Here is a 13,765-nt window from a genome sequence, read left to right on the forward strand (position 1 = left end):
CAGGGTGACTTGGACAGGTTGCAGAGCTGGGCCGCGAGGTGGCGGATGGAGTTTAATGCGGAGAAGTGTGAGGTAATCCATTTCAGTAGGAATAACAGATGTGTTGAGTATAGGGCTAACGGGAGGACTTTGAATAGAGTGGAGGAGCAGAGGGATCTAGGTGTATGTGTACATAGATCCCTGAAAGTTGGGAATCAAGTAGATAAGGTTGTTAAGAAGGCGTACGGTGTCTTGGCGTTTATTGGTAGCGGGATTGAATTTAGGAGTCGCAGCGTCATGTTGCAACTGTACACAACTCTGGTGCGGCCGCACTTGGAGTACTGTGTGCAGTTCTGGTCCCCACATTACAGGAAGGATGTGGAGGCTTTGGAGAGGGTGCAGAGGAGGTTTACCAGGATGTTGCCTGGTATGCAGGGGAGGTCCTATGAGGAGAGACTGAGGGATTTGGGGTTGTTTTCACTGGAAAGAAGGCGGCTAAGAGGGGATCTTATAGAAACATATAAGATGATTAGAGGTTTAGATAGGGTGGATGGTGATAGCCTGTTTCCTCGGATGGAGAAATCTAGCACGAGGGGGCATGGCTTTAAATTAAGGGGGGGTAGTTATAGGACGGATGTCAGGGGCAGGTTCTTTACCCAGAGGGTGGTGAGGGACTGGAATGCCCTGCCTGCTGCAGTTGTAAATGCGCCTAGTTTGGGGGCGTTTAAGAGATTGGTGGATAGGTTTATGGACGAAAAGGGATTGGTTTAGATTAGTGGGTCAATGTTTTTTTTTTAAAAAATAAGACTGGTCGGCGCAACATTGTGGGCCGAAGGGCCTGTTCCGCGCTGTAATGTTCTATGTTCTATGTTCAACATCCCTGTTACTATTGGGCGGCCTATAGAAAACACCCAGCAAAATTATCGACCCTTTCCTGTTCCGAACTTCCATCCACAGAGGCTCCGTAGACAATCCCTCCACAGTCTCCACCTTCTCTACAGCCGTGACGCTATCCCTGATCAATAGTGCTACTCCCCCCCATCTTTTACCTCCCTCCCTGTCCTTTCTGAAACATCTGAAACTTGGCACCTGAAGAATCCAGTCCTGTCCCTGAGACATCCATGTCTCAGTAATGGCCACCACATCACACTTCCAAGCAGCAATCCACGCTCTAAGCTCATACACTTTATTCACCACACTCCTGGCATTAAAATAGATACATCTCAAACCTTCGGTCTGAGCGTTCCCCTTCTCCATTACCCATCTATGCTCCCTCTTACACTGTCTACAATCCTTCTCTATTTGCAAGCTAACCTCCTCGCTCCCAGTCATCTCATCTCGATTCCTTCCCAACCTTTCCAGTTTAAAGTCTCCCCAATAGCCTTAGCTAACCTTCCTGCCAGGATATTGGTCCCCTTGCGATTCAAGTGCCACCCGTCTTTTTTGTACAGTTCACACCTGTCTCAAAAGAGGTCCCAATGATCCGAAAATCTGAATCCCTGCCCCCTGCTCCAGTCCCTCAGCCATGCATTCATCCTCCACCTATTCCATTACTGGTTTCACTTTCCCGTGGCACAGGCAGCAATCCCAAGATTACTACCTTTGTGTTCCTCCTTCTCAACTGTCTACTTAACTCCCTATATTCTTCATGACTGCTTCCCTGTTCCTACCTATGTCAGCGGTACCAACATGTACCACTACCTCTGGCTCATCTCCCTCCCACCTCAGGATTTCTGGGACGCGACCAGAGACATCCTGGAACCCGGCACCAGGGAGGGAAACCACCGTTCAAGACTCCCGTCTGCCTCCGCAAAATTGCCTGTCCAATCCCCTCACTGTAGAGTCCCCAATTAATACTGCCTTCCTCCTCCTTTCCTTAGCCCTCTGAGTTACAGGGCTGGACTCTGCTCCAGAGACACGACCACTGCTGGTTCCCCCAGGTGAGCTGTTCCCTCCCCCCAGCAGTACTCAGACAGGTGGACTTATTGTGAAGGGGCACATCCACTGGGGTGCTCTCTATCACCCGAGCTTTCCCCTCCCCGACCATTACCCACTTGTCTGCCTCCCGTGGCCTCAGTTTGACCACCTGCCGGTAGCTCCTGTCCATCACCTCCTTATTTTCCCTAACCAGAAGTAGATCCTTGAGCTGCAGTTCCAGTTCTCTAACACAGTCCCTTAGGAACTGCAGCTCGACACACCCAGCACACCTCACACTTATAACTTCCCTTTTTTAAGGAACGCAGAAAAAAAGTAATTAAGAATTAAACTTACCCCGCCTCATCTTTTCGCCTAAGCTCGATGAACCAAAGCCCTTTAGCTCTCACTCTGCTCCCAGCTCACTCCGCGCCCGCTCTCAATGCTGCCTGTTGTATAGAGTGGCCTGCTGTTTAAACCTCCCACTCACCACTGGCTGACGTCAGATGCCTGCACAGTCTCGAGGAAAAAAAAACTCAACCTCCCAGAATCCCCTGCGGCCGACTTCCGCTTCCCTTAGTTTGAAAGAAAAACCCGTGAAAAAAACGGAATAAATAAATAAAACACCAGTACTATGGGTACTCTCAGCACTCCTGATCAATCACAGCTGATCAATCCTCATCCCTTTGTCCTTGTGCATCACACCCCACTCCTGAAGTGTAAGTCCCAAAGCCAGTCTCTTTCCATCCCACCTGACCTCCTTGATGTCCTCCCTCCCCATGGTCTCATTGGTGGTCTCTGGCAAACTACATGCTCACCTCCGAACTCCCCTCAGAATCGAGCTGCCCCGTTCTCCATTTTTGAAAACCTGTTGTGAAGTGCATCTACGTGACACCATGCTGCCGGGGATCAACTTCTCAACATTGGTGGAGAATTGCTGTGGAAAGCTCATTAAATGAGATGTTGATGTATGCAAATAGGGCTCCAGGAGGTAGGGACAATTGCTTCATGAAATCTCACCAGCGGAAATCCCATTTTTTGGCTCTCTTGACATTTTGCACCCTGTCGCCATTTACGTCCATGGTAAACTGGGTGCAAAATCCCAGCCAACATTACGAAACGAGGCAAGTGCTTGATCAGTACAATGTCCATAATTTTCCCCCATTACCTTTATTTTTTCTTACAAGGGGGAAACATTTTCACGTTTAATAGAGGGTTATATTATTTGTTAATAGCATCGGTTTAATAGTTTACAAGGGAGGAACATTTTCATGTTTTTGAACGGCTGTCATACCTACAGTGGAAGCTCCAGATAGAGCTAAACAGGGCTTTCATCAATCTTGTGCCAAATTTATCATAGCCAATAGAGAAAATCAGAGGAGAAAATTCCTCTCTCAGTCTTCTGAGTTATGCTGATCTTTCTATCCCAGTATTTGTGGCAGACATGTAAATTCATCCTAATTGAGGCACTCGACCCTACATGCATACCACTGGTAGTGCAGTCCCATATATAATAAATGCAATGATTCAAAATTATTGTGATCGATATGAGTTTCATGTTCAAAACTAAGAGGCATGATTGTTACATGTTCAGTATACCTTTGCAGATCAGAACTGCGAAGAAACAGATATTTAAATATAAACTTGATTGGGGCATTCAAAGGAGCAAATTTCAAAACTGAGTGGATGGATATGAATTTGTGATATTTATGAGTTGGCTGACATACCTCTGTTATTCACCTGAGGGGTACTTCCCAACTTTGGTTTCATTTTCAATTCCTCTTCCACTACGATGACACGCTGCAATCTTTGTTGCAGATGAACAGAAAGTGAAAAAGCACATTAGACAAGTGATGAGGAATTATAAGAAAAGACTGGCAGCCAATATAAAAAGGAATTTCAAAGTCTCTATAGGCATATAAATAATATTAGTGTGGTAAAAAGACTGGGACCAATTGGGGTCTTAAAAAGGGATTTACATATGGAGGCAGAGGGCATGGCTGAGGAATTAAATACGTTCCTGGCATTTGTCTTAGCCAAGGAGGTAGATGCTATGTTGGATATGGTGACAGTTGAGGAAATTCTATTCTGTGAAGGGTTCACAATTGTTATGGAAGAAGTGTTGAACTGACTGTAGTAATGAAAGTTAACAAGGCATCAGGACTGGCTGAGATGCATCCAAGGATATTGAAGGAAGTCAAGAAGGAAATTGCAGGGGCACTGGCCATGATCTTCCAGTCTTCTCGAGGCTCAGAGAGATGCCAGAGAACTGGAGAATTGCACATGTTATACCCTTGTTCAAAAAAGTTTGTAAGGATAGCTCCAGCAATTATAGGCTAGTCAGTTTTAACATCAGCAGTGAGTAAGTAGTCACATGGAAAAATATGTGTTGATTAGGATGAGTCAATGCAGATTTCTACTGGCAAAATCATATTTAAGTAACTTGCTGGAGTTGTTTGAGGAGATAATAGGAAGATTTAACAAGGGTTTGCTGCTGATGCGGTATGCTTGAACTTTCAGAAAACATTTGATACAGTGCCACACAACAGACTTGTGAGAAAAGGTATAGTTCATAGACAAAATTGGCTGAATAATAGGAAGCAGAGACCAATAGTCAATGGATATTGTTTGGCTGGAGGACAGTTTATCATGGTTTTCCCCATGGATCAGTACTGGCACCCTTTCTTTTCCTGATTTATATTTATTATCTAGTGTGCAGGGAACAGTTTCAAAATTTGTAGATGATACAAAACTTGGAAGTATTGTAAACTGTGAAGAAGACAGACAGTGCAGAACTTCAAAAGGACATAGACAAGTTGGTGGAGTGGACAGATGAAGTTCAGTGCCGAGAAGTGTGAGGTGATGCATTTTGGTAAGAAGAACATGGAGAAACAATATAAAATAAGGGGTAGAATTCTAAAACATGGTGCAGGAGCAGAGGGATCTGGGTATATATGTGCACAGATAATTGAAGGTGACAGAACAAGTGGAGAGAGTTGTTAACAAAGAATATAGTAGTTTGGGCTTTATTAAGAGGGGCGTAAGAATACAAGGTCAATGAAGTTATACTGAATTTTTACAAAAGACTGGTTAGATCTCAGCTGGAATACTGTGTACAGTTTTGTGCTCCACACTATAGAAAGAATGCAAACACATTGGAGAGAGTGCAGAAGAGGTTTACAAGAGTGGTTCCAGGCATGAGAAACTTCAGTTGTGAGGATAGATTGGAAAGGTAAGGACCATTGTCCATGGAGAAAAGAAGACTGAGAGGAGACTTGATAGAGATGTTCAAAATCTCGAGAGGGATAGGCAGAGTAGATAAGGATAAACTGTTCCCCCTCATAAAAGGATCAACAATGAGAAGGCACAGATTTAAAGTGATTGGCAAAAGAAGCAAGTATGATGTGAGAAAAATCTTTATCACCCCAGTGTTTCAGGTCTAGAATGCACAGCCTGCAAGTGTGGTGGAGGCAGATTCAAGGATCATCAGATGATTACTTGAATAGAAACAATATGCAGGGGTATGGGAAAAAGGCAGGAGAATGGTACTAAGCCTGGTGCAGCCATGATGGGCCAAATAGCCTCCTTCGCCATAACAATTTTGTGATTCTGAATGGGAGTGAGTGGAAAGTCCAGCTTGGTGAAGGAGTCGTGTCTGTTGTCATGGCACCGCTAGGCACTGGTGTCTATTGCAGAAAATGCAGATGCATGGGATTGAGGGTGATTTAGCAGTTTGGATCAGGAATTGGCTAGCTGATAGAAGACAGAGGGTGGTAGTTGATGGGAAATATTCAACCTGGAGTGCAGTTACAAGTGGTGTACCTCAAAGATCTGTTTTGGGGCCACTGCTGTTTGTCATTTTTATAAATGACCTGGATGAGGATGTAGAAGGATGGGTTAGTAAATTTGCTGATGACACCAAAGTCGGAGGAGTTGTAGACTGTGAGTATGGATGTTACAGTTTGCAGAGGGACATAGATAAGCTGCAGAGCTGGGCCGAGAGGTGGCAGATGGAGTTTAATACGGAAAAGTGTGAGGTGATTCACTTTGATAAGAGTAACAGGGGTACAGAATATAGGGCTAATGGAAGGACCCTTAGTAGTGTGGACGAGCAGAGGGATCTCGGGGTACATGTGCATAGCTCCCTGAAAGTTGGCACCCAGGTTGATAAGGTTGTTAAGAAGGCGTACAGTGTGTTAGCTTTTATTGGTAGAGGGATTGAATTTTGGAGCCATGAGGTCATGTTACAACTGTACAAAACTCTGGTGCGGTCGCACTTGGAGTATTGTGTACAGTTCTGGTCGCTGCATTATAAGAAGGATGTGGAGGCATTGGAAAGGGTGCAGAGGAGGTTTACCAGGATGTTGCCTGGTATGGTGGGAAGGTCTTATGAAGAAAGGCTGAGGGACTTGAGGTTATTTTCATTGGAGAGAAGAAGGTTACGAGGTGACCTGATTGAGGCATATAAGATGATCAAAGGATTGGATAGGATGGACAGTGACAGCCTTTTACCTTGGATGGTGATGGCTAACACAAGGGGACACAGCTTTAAATTAAGGGGTGGTAATTAAAGGACGGATGTCAGAGGTAGGTTCTTTACTCAGAGGGTAGTAAGGTCGTGGAATGCCCTGCCTGCAGCAGTTGTGGACTCGACAAGGGCGTTCAAATGGTCTGTGGATAGGCATATGGATAACATTGGAATAGTTTAGGTTAGAGGGTCATTGGATTGGTTCCACTGGTCGGCACAACATCGAGGGCCGAAGGGCCTGTACTGCGCTGTAATGTTCTATGTTCTATGTTATTAGCAAAGAGGCTAGCATCATCAGGAGCAGCCTTAGATGTCCCCCTAGATGCACATCTGTTGCTCATCTGCCAACAAGAGGTTGACTAGTACTTCCCTGTTCACCAAACTGGGTGAGGATTTGGTGGAGACTCCATGGCCTGCTTGAGCTCAGTGACAATGCAATGGTTTGCATGTATATCCAGCATTTCCCTCTGTGAGCTGCTGGTCATGGCTCTCCAAGTGTAACAAATCACTCAATGAAGGAAGCCACATGAACAATGAACGGGCGCTCACAATGCTCATCACCTGGACAGAGTTCTCCACTGCCCTTGCCAGGATGCACATTTCTTCTGGAAGCTCCGCCAGATCTTTACACTGATTCTGTTGGATATCATATATCTACCACCTCATGGCAATTCCAGAACTCATCATCTGCTTGGGCTTAAAATTAAACTGAACTCACATGCTTTGCATGACAGAGGCTGGTCTGTCATCAACTCTGACAGCTGTATGCTGCTCAGATCAGTTGATGGTACCATTTTGACCGACATGTGCATGCCTACTGACTTGCAAGTAATACAGCTGGTGGAAGGTTTGGAATAAGGTACGCTGTGAGGTCCCCTCCTCTACCTCAGTTGTCAATGCCAATTACTTGGGGATCATGGCTGCTCTGGCTGATGATTGGTCTGTTGAAAACAACAATACCACTCAACCCTGCAGATAAAGGCTGAGTCAGGATTGTTGCACTGCAGACAGAATACTTCCACCAATCATGTAGTCATAGGTGTGCATAACCAGCCGTTGCCACACAATCTGTTCCATCATTGACCTTTCCTCATCAAACTGACCTGTCACCTTGTCGACTAGCCAGATCCACTTTTGTCTACGCTGCCAAGTTTGACACTTGTCCACCAGTCCTTGTCATCTTACGGGTCCTACGGCGACAATGATGAGTTCCGTATCTGGAGGGATCAACCCCTTGGTTGATGCTTTACTTCTCCTGTGGCATTTAACTTTTCCCACCCTCATGTTCCAGTCAAGCCATCATGGCTCCTTAATTTGGCAATGTGGGCACGCAACAACCATTCATCCATTCCCTTATCTAAAATGTTCCATGCACATGTGCATACCCCCCATGAGGGCACCCATATTGGGAGTTAAGGATTCTCCCTCATCCTTGCAGTAGGAAGATAGCTATTCACCCCTTTGTGACACTGTAGCCATATTATATGAACTACCCCATGCCTGTTCACCACCACTGCCACCTCCATCCAGGTTTGTTTCATTAGGCAGGGATGCCTCCACTTCCCGCCAGAGGAGCACCTCCCGCCATTTAGTTACAGCCTTTTGGAGAGCATGCAAGGAGACATCATCCAACCATGAGGGTGTCCATAATTGTGTCTCTGATATTCTTCTAGCAGTTATTGCCTTACCTCAATCAAAACTGGTAAATAAATATTTGAATACATAGTTAAGGTACTTCAGGAAGACTGGAATTGGCAAGGATGATGCTGGCCTTTTGACTGCAGCAGATTTTTAATAATTGCTCCTTCACTGCATGCTGCTGTCCTGATGCAGATCCTCCATTGCCCTGATGCATATTGCCAGCAGCCCTTTAACTGCGACTGGGTGACAGCAGGCATACTTTTTGTCTCTGACGCCCCTCCACCTACTGTAAAATCTTAGCCTATATGTGTACTTCTTGGAAATCTAAATGGAGTACTAGGTCGTAAAGAGTTAATTATACTTTTATTTGGCTCGTGAGCAGACATTTGTGGAGGAATGAAAGGCTTTTTGTAATACAGTATTATTTGTCCATTTATTATTTTATGAGAATTTTGTATTTAAAGAAATGATGAGTTTACACTTGTCCACCATAAATGCTCAAGGTTTTGGTGTGAAGCCAAATAAACTATTTTAATTAGTTCTTAAAAGCAAATACAATTTTGAAATGCCAATTATTGTTGAATGCAGTATTAATTTTAATTGGGTAAAATGATTTAAGTTTCTTGATGTTTTGGCAAATCATCATTTTTAAGCACGTAGAATGTAACAAGCAGAGCTTTCTACAGATGCCTTTTTGTTCAAGTGAGTAGCTAAAATACCTGAATAATTTACTCAGCTTAAAATAACTGAAGTTTTTGCAGTAGGATAGGGATAACACATGCTTACGGATATCTATTTTAGAAGTACAGATGCTGGGGTTCAACAGTCAATGGAAAAATCATACAGAATTCCTTTTAAGCATAATATGAGTGTGTGATGACTGATCACATGTAATGACATATATCTTTGAATTCAAATTAATTGCACTAGATGCTATTGCAATAACACCATTCTCTTTTTTAATTACAGGAACGGGTGGAATATCTCTTTCTCATCATTTTTACAGTGGAGGCATTTTTGAAAGTAATAGCTTATGGACTTCTCTTTCACCCTAATGCATATCTTAGGAACGGCTGGAATTTACTAGATTTCATTATAGTGGTTGTAGGGTGAGTACACACCTTAAATTTTGTTACCAAGTTGTTTTCTCTCTTGATCAATGTTCTAGTTCTGAATTAAAGGAAAGAATTTTTCAGCAGGTGCTTTGGAACCAACATGTGTGTCCTGACTCGGATGGTGTCCAAACCTTGCTTGCCCAAGTGATCTGCCTCCAGTGGCAGCCAATTCACAGGCTGCCACTGAGATCCCTGTCCAGTTGGGGATGGCAGGTGTGTGCAAAGGTTGGGACACTAATAGGAACACCTGAAACTGAGGGTAGCCACTGAGATAGATGCACATTGTCATGTAGGTGGGAATGCATGAGGCTGCCTCGAGGTGGAGGCATCCCTTGAAGATTTCTAAATTTTTTAAAAATGAGGCCACGGTTGCTATCAAGGAATCCTTCTACAGGATAGCCTCTGGCTGTAGTTATGACCCGATGATCACTATGGCACCAGATGAGAGACAGCAGGGTTTGAAGGAGATGTTGTTGGCCTTTGGAGAACTGGGTGAGAAACAGAATTGCGCTAAAGGCAGCAAGATCTCAGCTCCATCAAAAAATGTCCTCTGATTGGGCCCTTAAATGGAGTAATTGACTATTTGCTTCCTTCTAAGCAGGCTGTTAACTTTCTTACTGCCCACTTCTGAGAATTTCCCCCAAGATTAGACTGCAACAGGGTACCAATCCAGTCAGCTCCCTCCTAGTTTCCTGACCTGGTACGTCCAATTCCCTCTCTATAGGGCCTGAAATATGCAGGTAAATGCTTCAGGTTTGTGACCCTCCATCAGATGATGAAAAGTCACACACCTGAAAGATTTTACTCTCCAAAGATGTTACCAGATCTACTAAGTACTTACAGCTGTTTCCGTTTTTTTTAAATTTCAGATTGCCAGTATCTGCAGCATTTTTCTTTTGTTTTATTTCAATATTAATTGGAGTATATTAAAGCGTGATGCTTTATTGCTATCTTTAATGATGTCAGTGTGAGCATTAGTTTTAGGTCAAGATCAAGAACAACAAAAAAATGCTCAATTGTTTCTACTGCCATAGCTGATTAATTGGTGTGGTACAGAGTAAGCCTTAATGTAAAAATGAATGTTTTCCATTCATTTATGACCAAAAACATTAATGTAAGGAATTTAAATGATATTCCAAAAGTCTTTCCAACAAATTTTTACAGGCACACAAACTACAGCTGGCATCCTTTTGTGTTGTAACGAGGCTACATCTTTATGATTCCATCTAAATAATAAGGAACAAAAAGTATTGAATACAAAAATCATGGCGGAAATGGAATTTTGTTAAATTAGGTTACTATTATTTTTTCCCCATATTAGTAAAGGCATATCCCAAGTATATATATTTATAACCATGAAAACAATCAACTATTTATTTTTAAATGGCAATATCCCTCCAATTTCTCCCTTAATTCTTTTCCTCAAGTTCAGGACAATGGTTATCTGACTTCCTGTTATTTAGGCAAATTCCAAAAATTAAATCCAATATAGATTAGGGACCCAGGTGAATAAATTATTCCCACAAACAGCATTGTAATAATGACCAGAGATCTGTTTTTTTGTGATATTAATTGAGAGATAAATATTCCGTTATTCTTCTTTGAAGATCATTTGTGTCCATCTGAGAGGACAGAGAAGGCTTCTAAATAAGTTTTCATTTAGCACTTCCACATTGCAGAACTCCGTTGGTTTTCAGACTGTTAGCCTTGATTTTTGTGCTCCAAGTGCTTAAGTCAGACTTGAGCCCAGAATTGTGACTCAGCGGCAGCATCAGTACCAACTGAGCGACAGTTGATAATCATTTAAGATGATTCTGGAAAACTCAGAGCTCAGTGCTCTACAGAAGTATGACCAACTTTGAAGAAATGGGTGCAGCATCAATCAAAATGGCAATTGCCAGTTTAAGTAAATGCTACCTCTCACCTCCCCATGCCACTCCCTACACTGCAACAACTTTTAGGTTATTTGAGTAGTTTCAAAACACTAGGACAGTTTTAACATCCCAGGCCAGATTTTCCCTTGCAGAATCAGGACAGAATGGAGAGAGTACAGCAAAAGAAAAATTGTGTCTGTGGAATGTATGCCAGTCTGCTGTCTCTGTTCCAACTGTTGATTTTCCTGAGGACAGCTTGAGAGTGGGTTAAGGAGAAAAAGTGGTCACTCACCTCATGAGTTGAGTTCATTAGGGAGTGTGGTAAGAGCATGCGTCTGAGCCCCCGAGACAGCAGGTGCCCAATAGGAGCCCTCTGAAGTTGACCAACTGCAACCTGATAGGAATAGAGGCGACAGCAAGGAAACCATTTGATTAAGTGTGTAAAAGTTTGAACAATAAATTAATGAGCAGTAATAATTTTATTAATGAACCTTTCCCTGCCTGAACCTGGGTCCGAGCTCACCATTTGCTCTGGCCACTTTGAAGATGAAGATTTTCTCATTTCTTTAACACAATGCACAAATAGCAACTAGAATATTGGCTGTGATTCAGGCCAGAAAGTGGCCCATTTCCGTATGCCCCACCTCCATTTCCACTACGGCCCCTGGTGACTAATTGGACAGCAAACCATCTCTAGGATCATTAACATCGATGTGAAAATCAAGCTTCATGCCACTGTTGAGACAGAGGTGGATACATAACCCAGAATTGAACTGACCTTCTGTTGCCCACTTCCACTGGAAAAATCCCTTCTGACTCAGGTTATGCGTTCAAGCTCCATTTCATGACTTGAGCACAGAAATATATGCATACACTCCAGTGAGTAAATGCTGCACTATTGGAGGTGTCTTCTTTTGGGTGAGCATGGGGCCATCCCAAAGTCCAGCATAATATTTTTCCCTCACGCAACTTCGCTAAAACTATCACATTTATTGGAACTTGCTGTATGAGAATTGGCTACCAGGTTTCTGCATTACAAAGGTGATTGCTTCATTAGCAGTATTGCTCTTTGCAACATCCTGTAGTTATGAAAGGCACAATATAAATGCAAACCTTTCTTCTTTCTTTCCTCATTTGAATCCATATACTTCAGATATGGAGCCTCGTATGGACTCCTCAAAGCAGCCATCTACACTCACACCTGTGTTGACTGACCACAACTGCTGCATCATAGGATCTATCAGTTCTTTGCCATAAAGGTTGCAATGGACTGATTTTCTTGTAGTGTTCAATTGTTTCGGCAGAGTAATGGTGTTTAGTTTCTGCCTGTATCTTGGTTGAAGGTGTTAATTCAGAACATTATACATCTACTGCAGCTCTCCAAAATTTTGTTCATGTGCTTAAGTGCACAGGCCCTGTCTATGTTGTCAGCAGTTCACCATGATAACATGAATAAGGGCCAAATTGGAAGCTTGTTTAGAAATGGCCATGCATGAGTAGTTAGGCAGATGTTCAGTCACATTGTGTTTGTACCCCACTAGCAACATCAATGGAAATTTTACCCTGACTTCTTTTGTTAATGAGAACATGGATATGTTCCAACTAAGCAGCAACAAGTGAATGAAACCCATAGTTTGGTGTAATGGGAAACAGTTCTTTCTTCAGATAAGCACATACTCTGCATAAGTGAGGCCACTATTTAATCATAACTGAACATCTGTTTTCTGTCAAGTTTCACAGTCGGCATCAGACTATACTAATCAAGTAGAACAAGTTTTTAATTTGGGAAAAGAAATCCTGCTACTGGTGAAAATGAACTGAAATAACATTCTCTTGTTATTGGAATACCCCAAGAAACCTTTCACCAATTCTTGGCTTATCCTTTATTCTTCAAGTAAATATTACATTGAGTTATTATGGCACAAAAGGATTCCATTCAGCTTATTATAAAGAAATCCAATCAGTTTTATTCCCTCTCTCTATTCCGGTAGCCCATGAGCTTACTTTCCTCAAATGTCCAACCAATTTCCTTTTGAAGTTCTGGTAATTACTCAGCTACTACTGTATTCACTTTCCACTCATTTAATTAACTAAATTTAAATTCCCACATTGCCAGATGAAGCCTAGTTAGTCGTTCTTACAGCACTCATGCTAAACCTCAGAAGTTCGTATCAGTTTAGCTTAGTATAATTCTTGCCTGTCTGACTACAGCAGACTAACATTTGCCAGGGTATATCCATCAATGTTATAGCAACAGACAAGCAATCAGAGCATTCATTGAGCTAGACTAGCCAATCCACATTCAGGATGTTATATGGACCCAAATTATGCATTCATGTCAACTCCTTGAAAATATTATTCATGTAAAAGTTTTGCTTAAAAGGTTAGTCACAAAATTTAACTTTTACATGGGTATATATGGGACTGACCAAGCTTTTGATCATCTGACATACTAGATGAAAGTTCATAGCATTCCTGTGAAGCACCTTGTGACATTTTATTACATTAAAGGCACCATATGAAGACAATTTGTGGGATTGCTACCTCACTGACTGCAACATGGCTGATTTAGGGCTACTGACTTTCAATGGGGCAAAATGTAGATGATTCTGCAAGATGTTTTCAAGCAGCACAGGGCCTTGAGAAGCCAGCTTTGGACAGCATAACCTAGCATGTTTGGTAGCAGTCTGGGCTGGCTGGCTGACTGACAGCAC

At 42.7% G+C, this 13,765-nt stretch overlaps 1 protein-coding gene across 1 annotated transcript in view; it reads left to right on the forward strand.

Moving 5' to 3' along the window:
• Positions 1 to 13,765, forward strand: part of cacna1c (calcium channel, voltage-dependent, L type, alpha 1C subunit) — a 1,035,639-nt gene that overhangs the window by 332,478 nt on the left and 689,396 nt on the right. The window contains exon 4 of the mRNA XM_080190924.1: positions 9,032 to 9,171. Within this exon, the coding sequence (XP_080047050.1) occupies positions 9,032 to 9,171 (140 nt within the window). The remainder of the gene's footprint in view (positions 1 to 9,031; positions 9,172 to 13,765) is intronic.

Source organism: Carcharhinus amblyrhynchos, chromosome 6 (genome assembly GCF_965287045.1).
Source record: "Carcharhinus amblyrhynchos chromosome 6, sCarAmb.v2.hapA, whole genome shotgun sequence".
Taxonomy (NCBI): domain Eukaryota; kingdom Metazoa; phylum Chordata; class Chondrichthyes; order Carcharhiniformes; family Carcharhinidae; genus Carcharhinus; species Carcharhinus amblyrhynchos.